General features: G+C 42.5%; 2 protein-coding genes across 2 annotated transcripts; both read left to right on the forward strand.

Annotated features, from left to right (window-relative positions):
• Positions 1-1338: 1338 nt before the first annotated feature.
• LOC117268106 (uncharacterized) lies at positions 1339-3416 on the forward strand. Its single transcript, XM_033644294.2, has 2 exons — positions 1339-1661; positions 1942-3416. The coding sequence occupies exons 1-2, from the start codon at positions 1478-1480 to the stop codon at positions 3105-3107; spliced, it is 1350 nt and encodes a 449-aa protein (XP_033500185.1). The 5' UTR covers positions 1339-1477; the 3' UTR covers positions 3108-3416.
• Positions 3417-5465: 2049 nt separating this feature from the next.
• On the forward strand, positions 5466-27125 carry LOC117268091 (testis-expressed protein 2-like). The gene is made up of 12 exons (XM_033644261.2): positions 5466-5850; positions 15154-16464; positions 17947-18147; positions 18546-18825; positions 19005-19192; positions 19749-19949; positions 20660-20759; positions 22683-22815; positions 22956-23093; positions 24695-24904; positions 24987-25107; positions 26418-27125. The coding sequence occupies exons 2-12, from the start codon at positions 15277-15279 to the stop codon at positions 26562-26564; spliced, it is 2907 nt and encodes a 968-aa protein (XP_033500152.1). The 5' UTR covers positions 5466-5850; positions 15154-15276; the 3' UTR covers positions 26565-27125.
• Positions 27126-27252: the final 127 nt, after the last annotated feature.

A 27252-nucleotide genomic window follows, 5' to 3' on the forward strand; every position in this document is an offset into this window, starting at 1 on the left:
ACCACCACCAGCCTGAACTGTTGATACAAGGCAGGATGGATCCATGCTTTCATGTTGTTCACACCTAATCCTGACCCTACCATCTGAATGTGGCAGCAGAATTCCAGACTCATCAGACCAGGCAATGTTTTTCAATCTTCTATTGTCCAGTTTTGGTGAGCCTGTGTGAACTGTAGCCTCAGTTTCCTGTTGTTAGCTGACAGGAGTGGCACCTGGTGTGGTCTTCTGCTGCTGTAGCCCATCTGCTTCAAGGTTGGATGTGTTGTTGGTTCAGAGATGGTCTTCTGCAGACCTTGGTTGCAACAAGTGGTGATTTGAGTTACTGTTGCCTTTCTATCATCTTGAACCATCTTGAACCTGGCACCAACAAGGCATTTTTGCCCAGAGAACTGCCGTTCACTTTTCAGATCATCCTCTGTAAACCCTAGAGATGGTTGTGTGTGAAAATCCCAGTAGATCAGCAGTTTCTGAAACACTCAGACCAGCAACTCTGGCACCAACAACCATGCCACGTTCAAAGTCACTTAAATCACCTTTCTTCCCCATCCTGATGCTCAGTTTGAACTTCAGCAGGTGTACCTAATAAAGTGGCTGGTGAGTTTATACAGTGTGTAGTAGGGATAGACCGATATGGATTTTTTAGGGCCGATGCCGATACCGATTTTTTTCCATCACCCTTAGCCAATGACCGATTATGGACTGCCGATTTTCTTGAGCCGATATTTGGGGCTGATACTGCTTTTGCTCCCTCAATTTACATAAAAAAAATGACACAATGATGACAAATATTACAGGTCTCAAGTTTAAAATAAGAAACATTTATTGAACAGTAAAAAATACTAAAACAAGATAGAAAGTTGAGGTAGAACAGGTAGAATATTATTATTATTATACATTCAAATAAAAAAAGAGTTCAATGCTCTTAAATCTTCCAGTAATGTCTTTATAAAATAAACAAATATTTAAGCTGAAGCATAAATAGAACAACAACTACTGTACACAGTAGGATTCGCTGCATGTGCGCTGCAGGGTCTTCTGGCAACACAGAGCTGCCCGCGGATGCCTGTCTGTAAATCATGCCAGGGAAAAATAAATCCGCGAACCCACGCGCGTATCGGCCGATCCCGATACAAGTAAAAAACTCAAATATCGGCCCGATATATCAGCCGGCCAATGTATCGGTCTATCCTTAGTGTGTAGAATTAGACATGTTCTAGTTTTTAGTTTCGTTTATGTTTTTTCTATTTTGCTTGTCATATACACCCTCCAGTGACCTGCTGCTATCCATAACGTATTTTTTTTAAATCTCTATTTGGAATTTAAGCTTTTATTTTGAACGAAGTCAAACCGGAAGTTGTATTCTGGCTGCTAGCTAGCGCATCACAAGCTGTAGGTCCAAGCTACGCTAGCTGAGTTTATCTTCCAGCTGTCCAGTTATTATCGTCGATGTCTTTGTTCCGTACCCCTCACCGGAGACATGGACACCAAAATGTTTCAGCTGAGGTCGTTTGTTCACCAACGGCTGTACACAGCGGCAGAGGAGATCCTCGGAGAGGTGGAGAAAACTATAACGTTAGCTTTGTACGAAGCCGAAGTTAGTCGACCTAAAGAGGAGGCTGGACGTCTGCGACGCCTGCTAGACCTCCAGCGAAAGAAAGCAGGTTTGTACTCCGGTTTAATGTGATGTTTGGTAGCGTTTTAGTCCCGCATTACCAGACTTATTCCTGTATTTAGCTAGTAGTGTAGTGGTAGAAAAAGTAGCTATATAGCAAAGGATGTTGCTGACTGCTTTTCCGCGCATGCGCACAATCGCTCGTACATCTTCAAAGTAGAAGGAGGATATTGTAGTTTTTCACATTGAGTGTATGGTTAGAAAATGACTCTAGAAATGGAAACATTGCAGGCTGGTGGGTAACTTTTGCTCCTGTCTCTCTTTTGCAGCTGCAGAGCCTTCACTGACCAGCAGCACAGTGGACCATGGAGATGAGTGTGAGAACCCAGGACCCTCAACCCCAGAAGAGTCTAACTTAAGGCTGAGCCCTGAATCCCCGGGACCCTCTCAAACCAGCACAGATCTGGACAATAATAACTGGAACTACTGCTTGGTTCAGACAGACTTTAAGATGTCGGAGATTAAAGAAGAGCAGGAGGAACTTGGGGATGACAGTCAAACACAGGATATGGTTTTTGTGAAAAGCGAGCAAGATGAGCCGGAGACACAAGTATCATATGAAATGCTGCCCCTTTCTTCAGACTGCTCTGCAGTACAAAGTGGGAACAATGACAGTGATGAGGAGGTGGCGAAGAGCACAGGAGAACAGACCAAAATAATGAAAAGGAAAGGAAGGATATTGCAAGGACAAAGTGTCAGTGTTAATGAGAAGGACCCAGCAGCGTTGCCTCATGACAAAAGTTCTGCTAAAGGCGAAAAGGAACGCAGTTTTTGCCATTTTTGTGGCAAGGGATTCCAGTATATTGGCTCTTTGATGAAGCATATTAAATCACATGAGAACAATTTTGATTGCACTGTTTGTGGGAAAACATGCCAGTCGACACAGGAGCTGATAACTCATGTGAAAGGCTGTCACAACAAAACATATTTTTGTGACGCTTGTGGGAAGACTTTTGCCAATGTCCGTTGTCTCCGGCTGCATGAAAGAATACACACAGGAATAAAAGAGTTTGTGTGCCAAGAATGTGGCAAGACATTTTACCGAAGAGAGCACCTGATTGTGCACGTGAGGACTCACTCTGGGGAAAAACCGTATCACTGTGATATTTGTGGGAAAGCATTCAGTCAGAGCCAGAACCTTACCATTCACAAAAGAAGTCATTCAGGGGAGAAACCATATCAATGTGGCCTGTGTGGCAAACTTTTTAACACTAGCAGTCATCTCAAAACGCACATGAGATACCACTCAGGAGAAAAACCGTACCCGTGTGATATTTGCGGTAAATGTTTTCGCCAAAGTGGACAGATGACCAGACACAGGACCACGCATACAGGAGAGAGGCCATATGGCTGCCATGTTTGTGGTATGAGATACAGGTTTGCACCAAATCTTAAGGTGCACCTGCAAACTCATGAAAAAGAAGCTGCTGAGTGACAGTCACATTAACTAGGCAGACCAACTCAGAGCTCAGATCATATTTACTGGTAAGTTAGATTTATCTAAAAAAATAATTGGAAGAAGTCCTATACTTGTTAACAGAAAATATGCTCGTAAATCCCTTTAGGTTTCTGTTGATATGATTTAGACTGCTAAAATATGTTTGCACTTATCAAGATGGTTAACTGATCCCATCAGGTAAAACCAGTTTCACCTTGACCATCATTTTTTATGTTGTTCTGTGTAATGTCTTCTTATGGTGAAACCAAATTTCCACATGGAGGACAATAAAGTTTAATATCCTGAAGAACCTATTTTTGTTGTTGTTTTTTTACACCAAATGCTAATTTTTAGATTTTTAAAATCTAAACTTGACAGAAATACAATATGAAATTCATAATTATCTTTCTTTGTGTATAATAGGGGTGAAGTGATACATCAATCTGTATCAATATATCAGTCGAGATTGATGTGTCTGTATCTGGTGTTAGTTGAGAGCAAGTTGGAGTCACAAAACTACCACTAAGTTTCAATGTCCTTGTCTGAGAATAACCAAAATTAATAAATGCTGATGCATAACTAATAATGTTGGATAACTTATATCCTAATAAATGAGCCCTACACAGATCACATCCACTAAAACATGGTTCCCACAGTCATGGAAAACCTGTAAAGGCCATGGAATTTCACAACCATATTCTTCAGGCCTGGAAAAGTCTTGGAATTAGTATAAGTCATTTAAAGTTTTGGAGAAGTCATGGTATTTTGTTGTGTGTAATGAAATTGTTCGGATAATCTTGCATGGAAAACCTTCCACAACGTAACATAACACATTTATTTTCTGTAAGGAAAAAAAACACCAAATATAATACTGCACACACCTCTCTGCCCTTCCACGTGCCCTGCATTAGGGTTTCTGCATAGGCCTAGGAAAAGCAGAGGGGCCCCAGAACAGAGCCATACTGCCAAATATAATACTGCACATACCTCTCTGCCCTTCCACGCGCCCTGCATTAGGGTTTCTGCATAGGCCTAGGAAAAGCAGAGGGGCCCCAGAACAGAGCCATACTGCCAAATATAATACTGCACATACCTCTCTGCCCATCCACGCGCCCTGCATTAGGGTTTCTGCATAGGCCTAGGAAAAGCAGAGAGGCCCCAGAACAGAGCCATACTGCCAAATATAATACTGCACACACCTCTCTGCCCTTCCACGCGCCCTGCATTAGGGTTTCTGCATAGGCCTATGAAAAGCAGAGAGGCCCCAGAACAGAGCCATACCGCCAAACATAATACTGCAAATGGAAATAAAGTTTTCTTTGACTAAAGTGTTCCTGACTGAAATACTGACTGAGAGGAATTAATTGCAATTGCTAAAGTCATCGTTTGTGTGTAGCATGATACAACCAGTTTGCTTTCCATAAATGTTGTTAATGTCTGAGATATGATAAATATTTACAACATTTTCATCCTATTTGCCAAGATTAACATAATGATTAGTTTAGCTTCTAGATGCAGAATTTTATGATTCACAGAGACAGCCAGTCATTAGGAGTTATTTCATCTATTATATATTTTATCATCAAGCACTTTGTGTCCTAATAATGGGACAGTCAAAAGTCTTTTTGCAGTCTCCTCCAGATGAAGGGCAGATGACTGCATCACCCTGCTGCTCTTTGACATCGCCTTCTGCAGTTTGACCAGCAGATGGCAGCAGACACATCGCTTTCTTTTTCATGAGAAAGTATTTTGGGTTATTGTAACACGACATTTTGTATCATTTACTCCAAAGATCCCTTTGCAGCTGTCACCCAGCAGCATCAGTGTCTGTCTCTCAGCATGAACTCTTAAAGTACTGCTGCAAAAATTTTATTGTGCTACTGGGGAGTCCAAGTGTATAAACATGTCTATAAAATGTTGTGCAGGCAGCAGTTAAATGTCAGGTCATACAAGGTCGGGTTATTTCCTCCCTTAGTGTGTCACGACTGCTTCCCTGCAGCTCTGCTGGTCCTGATTGGGATGAGCAGGGGGCAACAATGATCCATACACATCCTAAAAAGCAAAGCCAGCTGTTTCCCCTCTTTCCTCTCCTGCTCTGCATGTATTCCTCTCAGTGTTTTACAAATTAAACATACATATCTCTCCATATCTTGTAACCAATGACCAAAAGAAGGCTTCTCTCTTTTGAATAAGAGGCTTCTGAGCAGTTACTTTGCATTTTTCCAGGTCGTGCAATTACATAAGTCTGCGTACAGGACTGCGGTGTCAGAGGGGGGAGAGTTGAGCTCAGTCTGTGTTTTGACGCTGAGCGCAGCAGCAGAGAGGAGGAGTCGCTCCGTCAACTGTTGGCCTCTCGAGTCTAATCTGGATTAGAGTTTCGTCCGGTCTGCAGCCAGGACTCCCAATAATCACATTATTCTGCATTGGGCTGACGCCTCCTGAAGCGGTGAGGAAGAAGCGCTGTCAAACGGTGGCGACGACGCGGACGCGTTTATCTCAAAGCCGAGCTGTTTTGTTTTTGATGAGATCTTTTTTTGTTAAGGAGTTTGGAGGATTTTGCAGCGAACATCTGAGGAAAGTTGAGTGAATATTGGTCGCCTGCGGACGGTGCACGGTGCGCAACCTCGTGTGCAGCGCAGCGCTCTGCAGCATCCACACTGATCACTGCAGCCTGCACATTTCTGCTCAAACCCCTGCCACTGATAACACCGGAGCGGCTGGTCAAACATGCCACATTCAGGTAAGTGCTCTGGTTTATTCACAGCAAACACGCGACTGTGTAGCTGTAATCAGTGCAGCACAATAGCTGCCTTTATTCTGAAATATGAGACTTGTGAAATATGCTACAGGTAAGGACAGAAAAAGCAGACTGGTGTGTGGATGGATTTGGCATCTCTTGAATTTTGAAAGTTTAAAGGGGCAGTTCACCCCAAAATCAAAACCTCATATTTGTCCTCTTAGCCATAGTGTTATTTATCAGGCTACATTGTTTTGGTGTGAGTTGCATAGTATTGGAGATATCAGCTGTAGAGACATCTACCTTCTCTCAAATATAGCTGAACTAAATGGCACTCAGCTTGTGGTGCTCAAAGCGCCAAAAACATACATTTAAAAAAACTCAACAGAAATGTCTCTTTCCAGAAATCATGACCTGGTTGCTCAAGATAATCCACAGATGCTGTTGTGAGCCGTTTCATGTAAGAACTATCTAGCGGGTTAGCCTGAACTTAAAGGCGCTGAGGGGCTGCATAGACAGGCTACTTACTAAATGATGCGCTCGCCTGACCAAACTGACCACTACTCATCAGGTGAAAACGAAAAGTCCACTTCTTCTTCTTCTTTGATGCACAATACATTCATGAATCTGTCTCCATAAACAGTTCAAAGGTACAAATCTTCACGATTACATTGAGTAGTGTACACCTGACTTGATGTGACCCGGTGTTGCAGTCAAAGAACTATGTGTACTTCCACATCTAGCAACACCTGTCCCTCAAAGAATGGTTCCTACCTGTATTGACAGACAGCCATAACAATACAGTGGCCGTTACAGGACAAATTAGCAACCTACACACATTTTACACCATGGATGGCTCCTATAAACTATATTCTTTGTACCAAACTACACCCATCAACTGTACCACCGCAAGATGTAAACACTAATGGGGTCAGGCATGGTATGGCCATTGGGAATTTGGTGATTTTCTTATTCGGCGGGTCTTGTGAGGCCCAGTCGTTTTTTTCCCCAACCCAGGCATTATATTCCCTCTATTAACACCTTATTTTAAAAAATGGATGTAGTCACACATGGATCCTTCCACTAACTTCGCCAAGTCAAATAAGGTGATCACTACATTAATTCAACCTTGAATTTTTGCTTTCTGTACACGCAAACATGGAGAGGAAAACCTCGTCATTTTACATATTAGCCTGCCACAAACAATACAAATGAACAGACTGTATGTTGGGTTTTTTTTTTTTTTGTAAATAAATTAATGATTCATTGATCGACAAATAAGTTGTGTCAGTTCACATTTAGTGTATTAAATTGGGGCTGCTTGACAGCAAATTCCCAGGCTCCTTTTTCAGGGTTCCCACACTTTGTCTTGGAGACAATTTCAAAACTTCTTCATGACTTTTCAAGGACCAAAAGTAAAATTTCCAGGACCATTCACAATGTATGACCTGGTTCTTTAAGAAAATCCACAGACGTTGTTGTGAGCAGTTTCATGTTTGAACTATTTTCTTTCTACCAAACTACACAGGAAAAGTGCATATTGCTAGCTCAGAGTTTAAATCTGATATGTTGGAACAGGAGAAAAATAATTTTGTGATAGTGTCATTAAATGTGTAGGTTCATGAATTCCAAAGTTTCCATACCTATGCTAAGTCCCACGACTACTTTTAAATTGTATTGCATTTTGAGAGAGAGCAATGTTGGTGTCAAACATTGTGAATAGTTCTGAAAATTTTATTTTTGGTCTTTAAATAGTCATGAAAATGTTTCGAAATTGTGTCCAAGAAAATGTGTGGGAACCCTAAAAAATGAGCCTCAGAGTTTGCTGTCAAGCAGCCCCAATCTGATACACTTAATTTGAACTGACACAACATCATTAATTTATTTACCAAAAAAGCATACAATCTGTTAATTTGTGTTGTTTTGTTAGGCTAATATGTAAAATGATTTAACTAATTTTTCAATTTTTCTTCTCCATCTTTGTGTGTACAGAAAGCAAAAATTCAAAGTTGAATGAATGTAGGATTACCTGACACCTAATTTGGCTTGGCAAAGTTAGCTGAAGGATATGTATGTGACTATACCCCTTTTTTAAAGAATAGGGTGTCAACAAAGGGAATATATTGCCTGAGTTGGGAAATGAGGATCAGCTCTCACTAGACCAGCCCACAAGGAAAATTACCAAACTTCCCGATGGCCTGATTGTGCCTGACACCGTTAATGTTTACATCTTGTGATGATACAGTTGGTGGGTGTACTTCAGTAGAAAGAAAACAGTTCCTGCATGAAACAGTTCACAACAGCATCTGTGGATTAACTTGGTCATGATTCAGGCCCACTGGGAATTATTGAACTACCTGATGGCCAGTCTGTGCCTGACAACATTCTTGTGCTGCCACAAGTCTCTTGTCCTCTTGTAGTTGCATGCTTCTTTCTGTGGGGTGATACGGTTGGCGGAAGCAGTTGGTTGAAAGGTCTGTAGATTATCTTGAGTAACTGGGTCATGATATCCGTAAGGAGACATCTCTGTTGAGTTTTTCAAATGTATTTTTTTGGCACTTTGAGCCAAGAGTGCCATCTAGTTCTTATTATATTTAAGAGAAGGTAGACATTTCTACGGCCGATATCTCCAACTCTCTGCAACTCACAACAAAACAATCTAGACCGATAAATAGCACTACAGGTAAGAGGAACCATTTGCATTTTTTATTTTGGTATGAACTGTCCCTTTAAAGGGACAAACAGGGCTCATTTGCCTGAGTGATGCTTTGGCTCACATTGTCCATTAACGGTCATCCTCTTTTAGCCCAGGAGATATTGTCTTAATGATTTGCTTAATGAGATGAAGTACAGCTTTACTAACACTGACCATGTGATACTCAGACAAACACAGAGTCCTGCGCCAAATATGTCAGTCCTCAGGGTCAAATGGTAGTTTGAGGACAGGATTAAGCCTTTGAAACAAATTTCCTGCCCCGCTGTGTTGTGTCGGACAGCACAGACAGTCACATTTCCTCATACAGCACCCACATGAATTCTCACTCAGACAGAAAACAGAAATACTGTCTCCTTTATTTTATCCAATTGTCCTAGTTTAAGTGGGATAGAAAGGCCAAGCGGAGGACAGGGTGACAAAGACGTGATTTTATTGCCAGGATTCAATCCAATGCAGACGTCAGGGATAGAAGTGGGACTGTGTGCCAAACACGTAATTTCTTCCTCTCCCTTTTAATCCATTTAAAGTGATTCACTACTGCCTACCAATTGATAGACTCTTGAATATACCTGTCCCATCATTATCAGCAAATACACAGCGTTTGATTAATGACCACCGAAGAGAAAGCAGTTTGCATGTTACAGAAGAGACGGACAGTGGCTTTGTCATACTAGCTTTTGCTTTAATTAGTCCTCTGATACCTCCAGTTATTAAAAGCACCTGGAGACAGCAATACCTTGTCCACCTTTTGTTTTCGGAAATGTCAGACTCCAGTGAACTTCATTAACGTTTTCCTCCACGCTGCATGGTCTGGAGTCACTTGGGGCTTCACTGTTAAAGTGTTGAGTCATTTAATTGGTTCAGTGATTCACTAAAAATGATTCGACAACTACTTTGATAAGCCATTAATTGTGTCAGGCAGTTTTTAGACAAAACATGCCAAATATGCTTTTATTGCTGCTTTTTAAATGTAAGAATGCGCTGATTTTCTTTGTTTTGTTATTGGGGAGTGAATATTTTGGGGTTTTATCCCTGAATTGAACAAAAGACATTGAAAGATGTCACCTTTGGCTTTTGACATTTACGTTTTATAGAGAAAATCAGTAGCAAATAGCAAATAAGTAAGGAAAATTATCATCTGTTGCAGCTCTAATGTGAAAGGTTGATAATGTCCTTATTAATGGTAACCATAGTATTTTTCAACTTGAACCATATTTTCCCATGTATTTGTGTTTGAGTGACTAAAGGGAACAACGACTTTGAGTATTGAGTATTGTCTGCTGCAGCCAGCAGCGGAAAAACAGGCTGCAATGTTATCCCTAATTGTGCAGGGTTAAAGTTTCTCGACTTAACGTGTGTGTCTTTGTCACTGACAGGTTCTGATTGTTGTTAGAGACATTTTTGTTAAAGAGTCAGATCCTTTTTGTTTAACCAGAAATAGCACCAAAATTGCTATCATCAAATCCACCGGACTCCATTTAAATAAACGGTAATTTTATTCTTATAAAACACACTTTATTCAAAGTAAACAAAAGCAAAGTGAAGTTTACAAAAGCCATCTTGGTGTGTCTTTTCATTGCTCCAACAGTCACCAACTCTGGTTTGGTTGAAATAAACCCTCCATTCACCCAGTTAGATGTAAAAATATGCTGGCTCTATACACACTAAAATTACTGTTTATTTAAATGGAGTCTGGTGTGTTTAGCAAAAGCAGTTCTGGGACTGTTTCTGGCATAACAGAAAGGATCTTACTTTTTAACGAAAGGTCTTTCTCTCCAGGGGTCCTCTCCATAAGTTGTCAGATATTTATAATAACAATTGGAGCCTGTCAGCAGCAGTTTTAGTGGATGTAAATTGACGGTGCACAATTGCCCTCGGGGATTACGTTGCGGCTTGTTTAGCAGCTGCCGACAGCAGCCCTCTTGCTTAATGCTAGACATATTTAAAAAATCGCTGTTGCCATTAGTCACAAAGACACATGGGAAAATAGGGCCCAGGTTGAAAATACTGAAGTTGTCCTTTAAGTATAATGCAATTCACTTCAATTAGGAGCATCAAAGAGTTTTTACATGCCTTTCGGTCTTTGACATTTTACTACTTTTAAGGAAATCTTCCTTTACTAATTATAAAATAGCTAAAACTGCTCCACTTTCCACCCTCAAGGGACAAACCAAAAACTGGGGTTCCAGGCTCCAGTCCTCCGATGTTTTTCCTTCCTTCCTGCAGGAGTCCATCCACACTCCTGTCTGGAAAGCTGCCAAATCCCTGCTGACTTCATATTCCACAGAGCAGCAAAGGTTTTCCTCTCCCTGTCAGCACGAACTGATCCAAATTGACTCAGAAGCAGAAATTGATTAGGGTAATGCAGGGCTGTCTGGAGCAACTTAAGCACTGGCGGAGCAGCACTTTTGGTTAATTAGATTTGACAAACAGCGCAGCAGGTTGGTGCTAAAAATTAACATCTCTCATTATGAGCAGTGTGCAGAGAAGGGAAGAGATAAGGGGGGAAGGCAATGAGAAAGTTAAATTACGCGAGCAACATGGTAACAAATGACTCTCTGTAGCCTTGGAAATTGGTTTAATCAAGGTCAGAAATGTTAAATTTCTCTCTGGTCTAAAAGGCAGGAATATTAGTTCGTGACAACACTATCACATCCTGTTGTGTGAGAAATCGGGCTCACCAAAAGCTGTTACTGAATAAAAGGAATTTGCTTATGCTGTTGTAGTATAGATAGGTTGAAACTAAGTCAGAATGAGAGTTAAGGAATCGCATATCATACTGATATACTCTGGTTTCTTATTTCACTGTTAATGTTATTCGTTATCTGATGTGCAAAGACTAACACAGATACAGTTAATATTTTTAGTTCCACAACATTCCTGTTTTAATGTGTTTGATATCTGTATATACATGTGTTGTTAGGCTCTGATCAGACAGAGCAGGTTATGCAGGTTGCAGAACAAATGGTGCACCGCACTGCCTTTTTTATTGAAGCTGGCCCAATCAGACAGAGTGTTTGTTACAGCTTCTGCGTCATTTTTAATTGTTGCTAGACAACCATCTGTCCTTAGCTTAGCTGTCATTTTGCTGTGAAGTAAATTCACAGATCTGTACCTTAAAATCTCCAAATACAATGGGCAGACGGAGGGCACTTGGGCCCCACAAGCTGGTCCAGGAGCTTCACCTGGATGATGGCTGATTCGAGGGCTTATATTCGGATGAGTCTGGGACAGTTTGGCAATCTGTTGTCAATCAGTGGGCCTAATTACAGTTGGTAAAACATTACAAAATAGATGAGGCTGCAGTATGTTCAGATATGTGTTGCAGCTTGCCTTGTGGGGCGATGATGATGTGACCTAATGTTAGCATAACACTCTACGCAAGTTACCATTTGGTGTCATAGTCATCACCACAATTCATCTGACTGGACAATGGGAAAAAACACTATAACATTGAGCGCTTTTCTGCTTCTGTTGAAGTGTTTGTGAACTTGAGGCGTTTAGGGCGCTTCAGGGAAAAATAACGTGCTCAGCATGGCAAAAGCAGTGAATAAAATGGTTAAAATCAATTACAAAAAGTCGCCCCAGGCTGCTTAAACTTGCTCTGTCTAATCAGGGTCATAAGGCCCAGACAAACCAAACTGACTTCAGAGAACTAATGGTGACGATTGCCCCCTGTTTTGTTGCCTGACGTTGTTGTGTCTTGGCCAAAAAGTTGCACAAGAACACACTGTAAAGACTACAGCTAATGGCCAACAAGCATGTGTGTTCTGCGACTGTGTGAGAGGAAATAACTCTCCACACTAGCAGACGGTGGTTGTCTGTAATGGTCATTTAAAAGAGAAACCGGAAGATTGTCTTGACGCTAGTTAGCCAGTTAGCCAGTTAGCATATTAACAACACAATCCATTGTTGAAAGAGCAAAGCATGTTTACAGTGCGCCAGTGAACAATAACACAAACCATCAGGAAATGTTTTGGCTAAAAAGCTCACTGGATAAAGAAAAATAATCTTATCTTATGTAACAAGTTTGTGTCAGTCTCACTCCCTCTTAACTTTAGCTGTTTGTTTACTTTCCTCACTTCTGTTTCTCTTCCCGTGTGCTGAGCTGAACTGCCAATCAGAGTGATTTCATTCACTGCTGGGCTCCGCCATTGATTCAACATGCTATACTGGTAAAATAAAAGCTGATGGGGATCAATGGGGGGCAACAGTGCAGGACACACTGCACCGATGATTGTGACAGACGCGCACCAATGGCCTGACATTGACCTTCAGCTGATTGTTGACTTGGTGTGTCAGGGCTTTTAAACCAAATAGGCAAGCTGTCCTCTTCCATTAAAACACAAAGATACGGCTTTAATTGTAATGTTTTTATTGTAAGGAACAAAACCTCTATTGGGAATGAGGCCACTCAAGTTTAAAAACCATAGAGAGGCCTCCAGTTATTTTTGTTGGGGGGGCTGGTGGGGGTGGCAGCAACAGTTTCAGGGTAAACATGGCCCCCCCAGCTCCTCCTGGCCACCCCTTGGCGCCACCACTGCTCATAAAGCCATCTTGTGATTACATGTGATACCGCATTATGTGTGTGTGTGTGTGTGTGTGTGTGTGTGTGTGTGTGGCTGACAGCTTGCGCAAGTGAATGACAATGTATCTGCAGATGTATCTGAAATTGAAAGCCACAGTGATTGCTCATTCATCAGATTGAATTCATGTCCCAAGTGTCTTAATTTCCTGTCATAAAAGCCTCTTTAATATGGAGGATTACAGTTAATCCACTCTCCGTCTGGATTGGAGCGAAGCTGTTGGCGCTCTGATATTTGGGGCTGTGCAGCCTGCCTGCTGTGATACATGTCAGTGATTGCCACATGGAAACAAGCTGTGAAGGACTTGTTATAGATCCGCGCGCCCCTATTTCCAGAGGGAGCGTCTAATTGTTGTGCTTTCAAAGGCATAACGACCAGCGGTTAGGGTGTGGTTGAATAAAAAAGAAGCTTGTTTTCCCGGTTACATTCATGACATGCAGAAGCTTACGTCTTACTTATTGTAACTCGGCTCTTATTTTGAGTCATTACAGATTATTTATGACCTGAATGAAGACAACTAGACTGTGTGAGAGCATGTGTATGCATATTGTGCATCATTTGTTGTCTCAGCATCAGATGTGCTCACTTTTATCATCCACACAAACAGATGCTGGCACAGATGAAGTTGTCTTCCCGTGTGTTTCACTTAAATCAAACCTGAGGCAGCCGTGAGATCAGAGACGTGAGCTTGTGATTGAAGAGTTGCTGTTTTGAATCCCTGAACCATCTGGAACAATCTTGTCTGAGGATGTAAGTGAGTGACAGGCAGTGTAACACATGAGAAGAAAACTTGTGCACATATTTCACATGACATGAGAAGGAGAAGATGAAGTCCAGTATTGTGCCCAGCATCCTTAATGCCCCCTGGAAAAGACAAATGTGTCAATTAGGCACAATCAAGGATAATGGATTGGATCACTGCATCTTATTTGGGATTAACCCTGACTGTGGGATTAAAGTCTCTGTGCTTAATAACTCCTTATTATGATTCCAGAAACAAAGCACTCATCCACTTCTTCCTTATCTCAGACTTTATGTGAATTAACAGCACACACAGGGTGAAACACAAAGTTCCCTGCATCCCTACAGAGGAGCAGCAAAAAAGGACAGAGGAGAAAGTACAGAGGAGATTTGAGAGAAAGGTTGGGAGGTGAAAGAGGAGAGAAAATTTGAAAACAAACGGAAAGGACGGAAACAGGAAGGTCAGAGCAGCAGCTGAATAAGTAGCAGAGAATGAATGTTAAAGGAATACTTCACCCCCTAAATGACCGTTTGTATATCAGTCACTCATCACATGTTACGTTGAACTGACCCTTCGCTAAGTCCCATCCCGAGACGCAGACAGGCCAATCATAATGTAACATCTGGTCGGCTCAGACCAGGGTCAGACAACAACACAACTGTGCTCCATTGACTCTAATTCGTAATTTTCAGGCTGGTTTTGTGGATTTGGAGCTAAATGTTGTGTCTGGGGCACGTCGTGTATTAATGATACTCGTTACCTGGAGAGGTTGGAAAAAGATATACGTTTCTTCCCTGTTCCAAAACCAAAATCAAACCCTGAAAAGTGTAGGGTTAGCTAGCTAGCTACTGAAGATAACACTGTTCATCTGCACACACTGTGATGCCACACAGCTGGTTCAATATCAGCAAAGTTTCCCTTTATATTCATTGTCTTGTGTGGCGATCAGCAGTGATGTGGTGGTTCACTTTTACACTGTGATCTGTAGCCTATAGTTCGGCTTTAGCCGCTAAAGCCGAACTATAGGCTACAGATCACAAGTTTAGCGTCTAACTATCTTTGTCTTTTTAGCCTGTTGTTGCTGCTGAGTCAGTTTGACATCCTGGATATATCCTTCAAACACAGACTGTAGACCCCTCTGCCTGCTTCTCTCTGGAATCACTCTTTCAATTTTTTGTGCCTTTAAAAATAATGATGTTGCTATCAGCTGTTCAAATAACCACATTTTAATACATTTCTTTTGTTTCTCACCACATTTCCAGCACCCATCATGATGGATTATAAGATACCCGAGGAGGATGTTACAAGTCTACATGCAAGTAGCACCATGCTTCATGTCCTCGGGGACTTAATTTGATCAACCACGTTCTCACAGTAGCTCCAGCATGGAAGAGAGCAAGCTCATCTTCAGCCTGGACGGCCACGATGAAGGTCCCACTGTGGTGTTTTCCAAAGACAAAACACAAGACAGGATGAGCCAGCCTGTTCTCAGCCTGGGGATGGATTTGGACCTGAGCCTAGGCCACGGCTCCCAGCCCTCCTTGCTGCCTCACTCCCCCTCATCCCCGGGCTCTTTAGCTGATCTATCAGCATCATCAGCAGATCTGCTCATCACCACCAACCTGGTCAAATCTTCCTCCACGGATCTGGAGCCGAGGGAGAGCAGCTCCCTGCGAGGCAAACCTCTCCTCAGCTTGGTCAAGTCTCTGAGCACCGAGATTTCCCGCCGGGTCGAGCCAGAGGTCAACCTCTCCAAGTCAGACTCCAAGCTGCATTTGCATCCTTGGAAGCAGCTTACCCATCCAAAAATCCCAGAGGCTAGGCCTGAAGCAGGAGGGCTGATTGAAGATGATGACTGGGAATCATCTCTTTCATGTGTGCCTGCCGCTGAGCCCCGGGGCAGCTCACTGATGGCTGAGCTGGAGGATACACGGAGGAAATTCTCCGAAGCCATGCAGGATCCTTTGAGCATGCTGAGTAAAATCATGGGGGACGAAAGCTCCGGCAGCCCAAAGCAGGGTAGGGCTTCTGGTGCCGGAGACTCACCGTCCTCTCAAGGCAGCTGTGGAAGAGATGGTGCTAGTGACGATGCGGACCTTAAGTGCCGGAGGAGAGCTGACGTTGAGCACAGAGGTGTTTGTGACACAACGCTGAGAAGACTCCAAAGAGGCTCCTTAACAAAACCCTCTGCCTCCCCAGAGCGCAGTGACAGTCATTTAGAAATCCGCACTTACGGAGATATGATCCAGGTGGTGGAGCTCCAGAATGGATCCAAAAGGACACATCACAGAACTTACACCCAGTCTCGAGTCACAGTGCCGGGCTCATCGCTGCCTCTTCACTGGCTCTTCCCTGTGGGTCTTCTAGCTTATGGTTTCTTTGTGTTGCCCCTGCCCTCCTATGTGACAGGTCTGTCCGTGGGGGTTGCATGTGGCTTTATTTTGGGCCTGGTGGTAGTGTTCATGTTTGCCCCACGACGCTCATCAGCCAGAGGCAACAAGGGATCTCGGAAATCCAGACCCCTGAGTATGGATCTACTGGATGGAGGGCTCGCAGATCAAGAAATCCTCGAGGTAATATATGAGTAAAATACTTTTACTTTTATCCAAGCTTCTGTTTCCTTTTAATATATTACACATTTGAATGTAGCATAGAGGAACAACAGCAGCTGTTTTAGGTGTTAGATAACTAAAGACAGTGCTGTCAATGGTGCTTAATGAATTACTTCTGAGGTAATTACTGTATAGAAAACTGCCCTCGGGCACAGCAGGTTCAGCATCTTAAGAGCAGGTTATTTTGATAATAGCTTTCTCACAACACTTGACAGCTCTGCTGAGATTCGGGCCGTCTGCCTCAATAAACGTAGAGTCAGCAGGTTCATATAAGGTGAATTCTACGAGGATAGAGGAGCTTCTAACAGCAGGCTGTGGGCTATTTCAAAGACTCATCGACAGTGTTGAATGAGACGGATGTTTTCTGGAGTGTCTCGTGTTTCCCCTCCTGCTGAGCTGTATTGTTGCAGTTTGCACCACATACTGGGAATTTAATTGGCCCGAGTAGAGTTTTTGCTAGGTTTACATATTCCCTGATGTATCAACACTTAAGTCAGTGAAGGACACCAACAGAGTCCGTCATGTTGCACCACGATGTTTCTACAGTAGCCCAGAATGGACAAACCAAACACAAACACTAACATTTTTGCACCATTGTAGTTAAAAGTGGGTGGTGCAGTGTTTAGCATTATTGTCTCACAGTTCGAACCCAGGCTCATCCGTGTGGAGCCTGCATGCTCTCCCAATGTCAGCGTGTTTTTTTGTCCGGGTACTCCGGCTTCCTTCCACAGTTCAAACACATGCTAGGTTAATTGGTGATTGTAAATTGTCTGTAGGTGTGAATGTGAGTGTGAATGGCTGTGCGAAAGTCTGGCGATCTGTCCAGGGTCTGTCTCACCCACCTTCAGCTGGGATAGGCTCCAGCCCCCCCACGACCCACAACAGGACAAGTGGTTACAGAAATGAATGAAGGAATGAATGTAGTTAAAAGCCCCTCCAGGATAAGGACGGAAAAACAGATTTGTAACGTTAAACTGTTTTATATATTGTTTAAATTACTGTTTGTTTTGGAGAGGAAGAGACCTCTGCCGGTAATTTGGCTCCTGGTAAGAACCTCCTGAACGTCTGGATCTTAAATTAGTGGAGGAAAAAGGTGAGCACACATTAGAAGGTGCTGGGCTAGCAGCCTGAGTGCAGTGAGCCAAATAGTGTCAGAGAAACACTGATTTGTAACGTGAAACTGCTTTATTCAGTGTTTTTACTGGTTTAAATCAGAGGGTTTGTTTTGGAGAGGAAGAGTCCTCTGTGGGTTATTTGGCTCCCAGTAAAATCCTTCTGAACAATGAACACTGAAGGACTCCTAGTCCAGGCACGTGGTCATAACAGATATTAGGCAGTCTGAATCTTATAAATCCTAATCTCTTTTTAATATCAATTCAGAAAGGAGAGTTTGAGGTGCTTTGCGGCTGATTACTAGGTTAAACACTCATTATTTTCTTCTAGGGCTGGATGAATGAGACACACAGCTACGACCCAGAGACTTTCCACCCCTCTGTCACACACTCTGTCTATGCCACCCTGGAGGGAAGCTGGCTGCGCCTGGCATACCCACGTGCCAACATCCCCCGATGGGCGGCATTCGATGAGGCGCGCCACGAGGCCGTGTTCTTGCGTTCACGCATGTACCAGCTGGCAAACTGTAAGGTCAGTGTGTTATATATAACATTCTTATTTCTGGGGCCCAGGGTAACAGACATGTCCCTCAGAGGGGCGTAGAAGAGAAGGTGACCTCTTGCCTGACCTCTCATCTCTCAGCACCCACATTGTCATTTAACACGGAAATGGAAGAACAGAAGGATTACAACTGAGGTGATGACGCTCTGAATAAACTTGACCCAGCTACTGTCCCAGGAGCATATTGAGGCAGGCTGCAGCAGCTTCCACTAGGCTGATAGAATAAAGCTAACACACTATCTAATCGATGTGGGGAGTGCTTTGGCAATGGCGGAACTGTCAACACGATTTCTGCCTGCCAGCATCTCCTGTAGAGAAGGAAATCATACTTTTCCTTTATCTTTCCTTTCTGTTACTTTAAATCCCAGGTGTCTCTGTTGCCGCCTGGTTTGGCTCGCAAGAGGATCTGGAACAAGAAGTACCCCATCTGCATCACTCTAGCTGAGGGGGAGGTAGGGGAGGAGAGTCTGGTTGAAGAGCAGGAGGAGGAAGAAAGGGCAGAGAGACACATTGTCACGAACCATCAGCTTCCTGTCACCCTGTACCTGTTTGGTCGCACAGGCAGAGAGAAGGAGGAGTGGTTCCAGCATTTCCTTTCTGTCTCCCGGGCTGCAGTCAAGAGCAGTGTGAGCGGGGAGGAGAATGCAGGTAAGAAGATGTTCCAAATTATGTTGGCTTGGGGCAATTTAGTGGCGTCATTTCCTTGTTAAAACATGCACACAGTTAAATCGAGTGCAGCACACACTGATGCTCATGCAGACTCTGAGATATATTTACCCGCTCCTTCAGCTCACTCGCTTTGTGTCTGCCTTTCCTCTGTCACTCAGAACCACCATGTGGTGCAGACGCTGCTAAAGAAAGCACAGAGGAGCTGCACGACTTGCCGGGAGCTACAAAAACAAGATCGCTGCTGGAGTACAGCACCTACATGACTCAACTGATCGGCTCGCAGAGCTGCAATCCCACTCCCAGCCCCTGCCACAGTGACAAGGGCAGCCCCACAACCCACAAGAAGGTCACTGAGCAACACTTTTATTTAGCTTGTAGGTGTAGTATCAGGTCTAGCATCACAGTGCTGGAGCTTGTACAGTTATAATTTACAGCGTGAGCAGATTTCAGACCTTTGCTCTACTTACCCTCTGCATGTCATGCTAATACTCTACATGACTCCCATTGATCGGAGCTGGTCAATATCAGCTACTGTTCCACTGTTCTGGTAAGTGCTCAGGCCAGCCTTGTGTAGGATGCTGGCTCAGCCAAACGCAACCCTGCTGACTTGACCAAATGTCAATGTGCAGAAATATCAAGTATCACCTGGGTGGAAAGATATTTATAGGAACTGACTGAGCTGCTTGACCTGGCACGGGTGATTTGGTATTGGCACCCCACGTAGAGACAGTCTGTCCTGATGTTTAGAGAATCAGCATAATTGGGGTGTGAGGATAGATAACCATATAAAAGGCAAAAATTTATAAGTACATCTTGGTCTTATCAGGTCATGTGACCTCTGCAAAATGCTTGTGCAAACATTAATGTCCTCCAGGGTCTTATCTCTCTGTTATTCCCTGTAGATTCACACTGAAGAGCACAGATCTGGAGGTCAAGCTGCAGCTGAGTCCAGTGCTGGTTCAGGGGCAGAGGGATGCTCTGCAGAGAGCCAGCCCACCTGGGTGAACTCCCTGGTGGGACGGATCTTCTGGGACTTTCTGCGGGAGAAGTACTGGACCGATCAGGTGGCGCACAAGATCCAGAAGAAACTAAGCAAGATCAAGGTGAGGGTGGATGAGGAGGGTGATTTATTTTTACAAGGTTAGTTCGAAGTCCTTGGATGACAGAATGATTGTGAACTGTTCGTGTTTATATTCACATTCATCTTCATATTCAGACCATCATCAGTGTCACACTGACTAATGACACAGTGAGGCAACAGTGAGTGTACTGTAGATTGGAGCTCTGCAAACTGTGTCGCTTGATGATACGACCTGAATATCAGCTCTGGTTTGTGCACAAGGTCAAAAGATGTCATGATGGAAAATTCAGCGCAGCAGCTCTCTTTCCTGTGTGTGTGTGTGTGTGTGTGTGTGTGTGTGTGTGTGTGTATGTGCGTGCGAGAGAGAGTCAGTCTGCTGATAACGCACTTGCTCTGGTTCCAACGGCAGGAGGTGGGAGTGAGTAGCGGAGCACTGATGGCTGACTGCAGCATCTCATTACTCATTTCCTGCTCTCCTCTTTGACACACACCATCCTTTTTTTTTTTTACTATCTTGTTCCTCTGTCCTTCACACATACACTCACACACACACACACACACACACACACTGGTAAACACTGCAGGTTTCCTCTGCACGCTCATTTGTTTGAAGTAATTCTCTTTCCCCGTGGAGCCTCTCTATCTGTTTTGCATAGATTCAAGTTGGAATTTTATGTCTGACATAAACGCAGCATGTTAACTAATTAAAACTGCTGTTTGTCTCATTATAAGTTGCCGTACTTCATGAATGAGCTGACTCTGGCAGATCTCGACATGGGCACTTGTCTACCTCAAGTTCTCAGCACATCCAAACCTACGCTGGACCGCAGAGGTACAGTTGTGTGTATTTACACTCATATATGTTGAATTGAAAAAATACTCATCTATACAAGCTCTTGATCTGTGCCTGAGTAAAGTCCCACTGATCCACGAGTTTGGCTGTGAACTCTTAGTCTTGATTTATGCCTCTGTGCCGACGACAGCTATGGTCAGAGGCATTGTGTTTTCAGGTCACTCCGACCTCATTACATATTGCCGCTTAGTTGTGGACTTTCCATGTCTACATATGACGTCCAGGATATCCTGGGTGCATCTGTTGTTGATGTTCTGGTACACCATAGAACAGTTTGCATACAGTCTCTTTCAAAATAAATGTACTACATTGGTACAACACCACGAATTGATGTTTATTTCCTTCAAAAACAAACGCACATAGTTACGTTTATCCAATACATGCACATGGTTGGGTTTAGGCAACAAAAGTACGTGGCCAGGCTTAACAAAATAACAGGATTTGGCTTCATATTCATACAGGAAGTAAACACCGGCCTCCTAGGTGAAAGTTGGTAATTGTTGGACCCATCCACCCCTCCTACCCACCAAACACCATGTTTCCCCCTGATGCTGTCAGGCACCGTTACACACTGACGGTGCCCGGCCTTGTATAATGCCGATGTGAAAGGACAGCTTTTGTCATCAGTGTCTGACAGAGAAGTCACTGCCCTAGCGCCAACATTCGACAACTTTGGAATGAGGCTGCATTGAACGTACTGGTTTTTTCGACGTTTTGAGAGTGGAGTGTAGCGAAGTGAAAACAAACTACACGTCGGGCAGTATTCAAAACACATTGATGGCCGCATCTATCTTGTCTCCAGCACTCGCCATTGTTGTTAACACTCCTCATTGGTTCCGCCGCACCACTTGACAACAACTAGACAACGGTGTCATTCCTGCCCGTGACACCGATTGGCTTATCACGTCCACCCACGGCACACATTGGTTGGTTTTTATTTGAAATGAGAAACCGCTATTTCATGTAACAATACGAGACCAATCAGTCAACTTGAACTCGGTGTAGTGGGCAGACCCAGTGACCTCACAAAACACGTTTTTGGCCATAACTCAAGAATTCATACACTAATTATGACAGAATTTAACATAAATGTCTAACAGGATAAAATGATGGAAGGATGGCATTTTATATCCAAAAGGTCAAAGGTCAACTTCACTGTGACATCACAATATTATTCATAAAACTCTTTTCTGGCCATTGTTCAACACCATAACTCAGGAACAGAAGGGGAGACATCTGGTCTGACACTAAACTTTGGTGCCCATCTTGAAACTGTGCAGATCGGTAGATCGTCTCTGTGCTGCTGGGTCGACGATGTTTGTGAATAATCTGTGTTTTAGAATTTGTATCATCTTTGAAGCAAAATCCATATATGAAGGTGATGTGGAAAAACTTGTACCCTTGGTCAGTCTTCATTTTGATAAATTATAGTATGAACTCAATGAGCTGCAGTTGATCTTAATAAGTTTAATGCAGCAAGTAAGTCCGAACAGACATAGATGTAAACTGCACCTTACTGGAGGCAAACAACCCCGAGGCGGTGATTCTAGATTCTTTTCTATACCACTCTGTACCAAAGAGTCACCAAATAAGGTTTACCCAGCAGTCTCTACCCAGATTTCTCCTCTCAGACACAAACCTGCAGTCAGCTTAGGCAGTGATCTCATTTGTTTCATTACACAGTTTGTCGCACCCGCCCTGAAAGCTTTCTCCTGCCTAAGAGATTAGCAATCCTCTTGGCCTTGACTAAGCTTAACTGGCAATAGTATGCCCGAGCTATCCTCTGTTGGTCTAATGTTCCTTCTGCAACAACAGTGTCCCAGGCCAGATCAACAAGAGATGTTGGCTTGTTAAGAAATCTGATCTGATCTTACCTGCTACCTGCCTCCCTTTATCCCCAAGGCCTGTGGCTGGAGCTGGAGGTGGTGTACACAGGCTGTCTTCAGATGACCCTGGAGACGAAGATGAACCTGTGTAAACTAGGTAAAGAAGGAGAGGACGAGGCTCACAGCATACTAGAGACCCAGCAAGTAGGGTGAGGCACATCCTCATTTCATATTCCTCAGCAGATAACGAGAAAGTGTCGAGGTGGATGTGAGTGTGCTTGAAAAGGAATGAGTCTGCAAAGCTCAGTAGTGAGTTTGTGTTAAGCTGTGCCTCTTGTGTGTTTTTCAGCTCTAAGCCCAGGCTGTGCATACTGGCAGATAGTGACGAGGAGTCATCCAGCGCAGGCTCGTCTGATGAAGAGGAAGTCCCCATCTCTGAGCAGCAGGGGTCTCTGGGAGATAAGAGCACAGCTGTAGCAGCAGAAGGGTAAATTAACAACTTTAGAGCTCAAATATGACACTAAGTATACAGTAGGTCACACAACTGCACTGCACTGAAATTTCTGAAGCATGTTGCACTCGTGGTCGCAGCTTGTTTGGTGATGTAACAGCAGGTGTTTCAAGGGCAAAAAGCACCACTTTCTCATGGCAGATATCTTGACTGGTCAAACAGAGGTGTAAGTAATAATAATGTTGCTGATTGCAGACATTTTGACGCAGTAGGACAAGCACAGGTGGACTTAACGACCTTAACAATACTGCATCCCACTCATGGCAGTGCAGTGCAGCGCAGCATCGTTATGGACACTGACTCCACCTGTGCTTCTCCTGCTACGCTAAGTCAAAATGTGCACTGTGAAAAAGGGTACTGGATCTGACTGTACATAAAGATGGATAACTTGTCTCCACTTCTTCCCACTGTACAAACATGAAGCCAAAATATCCTGGATATGGCCGCTGTTATCTTGCGCCATCCTTAAATGGCTGAATTCCAAGGATGCTACATCATCCAACTCTGCCGAAGGACTGTTCCTATGTCAAGGATCCTTCAAATTCTACCAAAGACTGAGTCCTTCTTTCAGAAAATTTTATAGGATGCATGTGTGTATCCTCAGTGGGTATAAAGTACCCACAATTCTTCATGCACGATTTGCTGGATTTGATTTCTTCAATTAAATCTGTGCCAGTGGAGCTCAGCAGGATTTTGATAAATACATCATTTATTTGGGTTAATATCTCCAGGAGTTACAAGCATGGAAAAAATATTGACAGGAACCTCATAATTTACAATTTGTAATGTGTCCACTGCCAAATAATGAGCTTTTTAAAATAACATGATGTACAGTAAACAAACAAAGCTCTTAAATTAATCATTTACAGCAGTGATGGAGCACTATGTGTTGTTTTATCCAGAAATATATTCTCCCTAAAAGTCCCGTGACTTTAAAAATACTGCTGACACTTGTTCAAATTGTACAACATGAGTGCCAAAATTATCACAGTACCCTGAAACCCCCTCAGTTCCCAGAGGGTTAATGACGCACACCTGGGGACACTCGCTAGCCTGTTCCAATGTGTGTTCACCAAATGCTTGGAAGGAATTATCACACTGAACCAAAAGAGACTCAAATGCAGACTCAGGGACAGAATAAAGTTCAAAGCAAGGTCCTTTAATTTCAGGCTAGGTTCGGTACACAGATGTCAGTCACTCAAGCAAAGACAAAAATCAGAAATCCTAAAGGTGGGTGAATATCACAAGGCAAACAAAGTAACGAAGAAACGGCTGGAAGGCTGACTCAAAGTACAAGACAAACTGGCACAGACAAAGGGAAACACAGATACTAAATAGGGGAGACAACGAGACACAGGTGTGACACATTAGGACAGGTGCAGGTAATCAAACAGGCGGGAAACACAGGGGAGCAGGAAGTGAAGAGACCTCTGAAGTTTCTGAACATGGACATGTGAAGTATATAAACCAGTCAGCGTACTCCCAGTTTAGACAGTAATACTGTGTCCCAGTCGCAGTCATTTTTAGATTCACAGTCCTACACTGCGATTGTGCCCTCGTCCTAATCCCTCCTGCAGGCACACTGGTGGCAGCACAAGCAGGAAGATCTTGAGATTTGTGGACAAAATAGCAAAGTCCAAGTACTTCCAGAAAGCCACTGAGAACGAGTACATCAAGAAGAAGATAGCCGAGGTGTCCAACATGCCTCTGATGCTCAGCGTGGAGGTGCTGGAGCTCTCTGGCACTCTGGCCATCAACATCCCACCTCCCCCTACTGACAGAATATGGTACTGAGTTTACTGTGTTCTCATTTCATACCATACATTCAAAGGATTCTTTATTCCTCATGCAGTGTGTCTCTCCTCTCAGGTACAGTTTCCAGGTGCCTCCCAGGTTAGACCTTCATGTGCGACCCACGCTCGGGGAGAGGGAGGTCACCTTCACTCACGTCACTGAGTGGATTGAGAAAAAACTGCAGTGCGAGTTCCAGGTCAGTCGATATGATTTACAATTTTCTAGCCAATATACTCTGAATATTAAGCTTATTTTACTCATATCTGAGGCAGAAATCCATTTAAAACATGTTATATGTAACTGTTAACAAAATATATGTTAAGAAAATAATGATAAGTAATGTTAAATCTAAATGTAAAATTTAAATCTAAATGGGTAGAAAATATGCAAGGAGGCCATTCTTTATCTCCATCTCCAGAGTAAACATTTATAGTTAACATTCAACAATTAGAGTTAACATGTAACATTTAGATTTAACATTTACAGTCAACATTCAACGTTTAGATTAACATTTGACATTTACATTTAGATTTAATGTTTAAACTTGGATTTAACATTTAGAATTACCACATATATTCAGATGTAATATTTACATTTAACATTTGAATTTGGATTTAACATTTACAGTTAAGATTTATGTCAAGATTTAATATTTACATTTACAGTTAACATTTAAATTTGGATTTAACATTTAAATTTATCACATGGATTAAGATCTAATATTTACATTTAACATGTGACTTTGGATTTAACATTTACAGTGAACATTTACATAAAGATTTAATATTTACATTTATAGTTAACATTTACATTTAGATTTTCACATAGTTTTAGATTTAATATTTACATTTAATATTTGCATTTGGATTTAACATTTACAGTTAACATTCAACATTTACAGTGAGATTTAATATTTACATTTACAGTTAACATTTAAATTTGGATGTAACATTTAGATTTATCATATAGATTAAGATTAATTTGACTTTGGATGTAACGTTTAGAATTAGATTTAACATTTACAGTTAACATTTACATAAAGATTTGATATTTACATTCAATATTTACATTAACATTTTAACAATTAAATTAACATTGTTAAAATTAACATTGAGATTTATCATATAGATTAAGATTTGACATTTAATGTTTAGATTTAACATTTTCTTAGATAAATATGGGCCTACAGTTAAAAATTATATATAACGTGCTTTTTTACATGAATTTTTGTCTCAAAAAATTCACAGGAAACTCACAGGAAAGTGAGTTAAATATTTAAAATATATCAGCTAGAAAATTGTAACCAAATTTTAACATTTGGTGATTAAGTCAGTGAATCTGTCGAATGTACAAAAAAGATAAGATGAATAACTGAAACATAATGTTTTTTTAAAAATATTAGAGGAGTATGAGAAGTACCATTTTCCATAACATTAAAAAACAGTTAACTTTTTATCACTGCCGTAATTATCAAATATGGTTTTGCTGTCCTTCGCCCCTCAACAGAAAGTGCTTGTGATGCCCAATATGGACGATCTATATCTGCCCCTGATGTCGTCCGGCCTGGATAACCCACCTACATCCCACCAATCCTCAATCCATTCCTCGTCCCACCAATCCTCCATGGAGTCCCAGGACTACCTGTCAGAGTAGTACTGCCCCTTTGGGACCACACGTGGGGTTATGTTGATGAAAATCAGCCATTGTGTATCTACTGCTGTGAATCTCTGACAGATTCTGAGGCTGCTGAAGCTGGGTGCCGGCTCGCTGTTTATCCTGAGTGTGTTGGCTGTAACCAGTGCAGGATAGATGCCTGCTGAAGGCTCGCTAAACACAGCAGCGACCTCTGGGCTGTGAGAATGGTGCTACAGTGCCCTCTACTGTGAAGATGACTGTACTGTGCACCAGTGAGAGCACATGAAACACCAAAAGGGAACTTTTTTTTTTATTTAATGCCAACATTTTTAAAAAGATGCAGAAACTGGATGTCTTTCCTGCACGTCAAAACAAGGTGTTACTGATGAACACTGTTTTAAAAGATTAGACAAACTATCCATCCGTCTCTTTCTGATCCTGTCAGGAGTTTGGAAAATCATGGAGATGACAATGGTGATGACTATGTTCAGTCAAGCTATCATGGTGCATGTTACGTCTGAACAGTGTTGATATGCTCATGGATTTATCAGTGAATAAACACCTGTTCAAAACTTTAAATCGTATCTGTTAATTGTTGAACTTACAGGGGAACTTTTTCCAACCTGGATCCTATGTTCCCATGTTTTAGTGTCTAAGTAACTAATGGGAGTTAAAACACAAGCAGCATTTATGGATCACCCCTGCT

Source organism: Epinephelus lanceolatus, chromosome 18, assembly GCF_041903045.1.
Source record: "Epinephelus lanceolatus isolate andai-2023 chromosome 18, ASM4190304v1, whole genome shotgun sequence".
In the NCBI taxonomy this organism is placed as follows: Eukaryota; Metazoa; Chordata; class Actinopteri; order Perciformes; family Serranidae; genus Epinephelus; species Epinephelus lanceolatus.

Coding starts and splice junctions, on each gene's coding strand:
- LOC117268106 (XM_033644294.2), top strand. CDS start 1,478: ATGGACACCAAAATGTTTCAGCTGAGGTCGTTTGTTCACCAACGGCTG. Junction 1,662..1,941: donor CCTCCAGCGAAAGAAAGCAG/GTTTGTACTCCG, acceptor TCTCTTTTGCAG/CTGCAGAGCCTTCACTGACC.
- LOC117268091 (XM_033644261.2), top strand. CDS start 15,277: ATGGAAGAGAGCAAGCTCATCTTCAGCCTGGACGGCCACGATGAAGGT. Junction 16,465..17,946: donor CAGATCAAGAAATCCTCGAG/GTAATATATGAG, acceptor ATTTTCTTCTAG/GGCTGGATGAATGAGACACA. Junction 19,950..20,659: donor AGAAACTAAGCAAGATCAAG/GTGAGGGTGGAT, acceptor TCTCATTATAAG/TTGCCGTACTTCATGAATGA.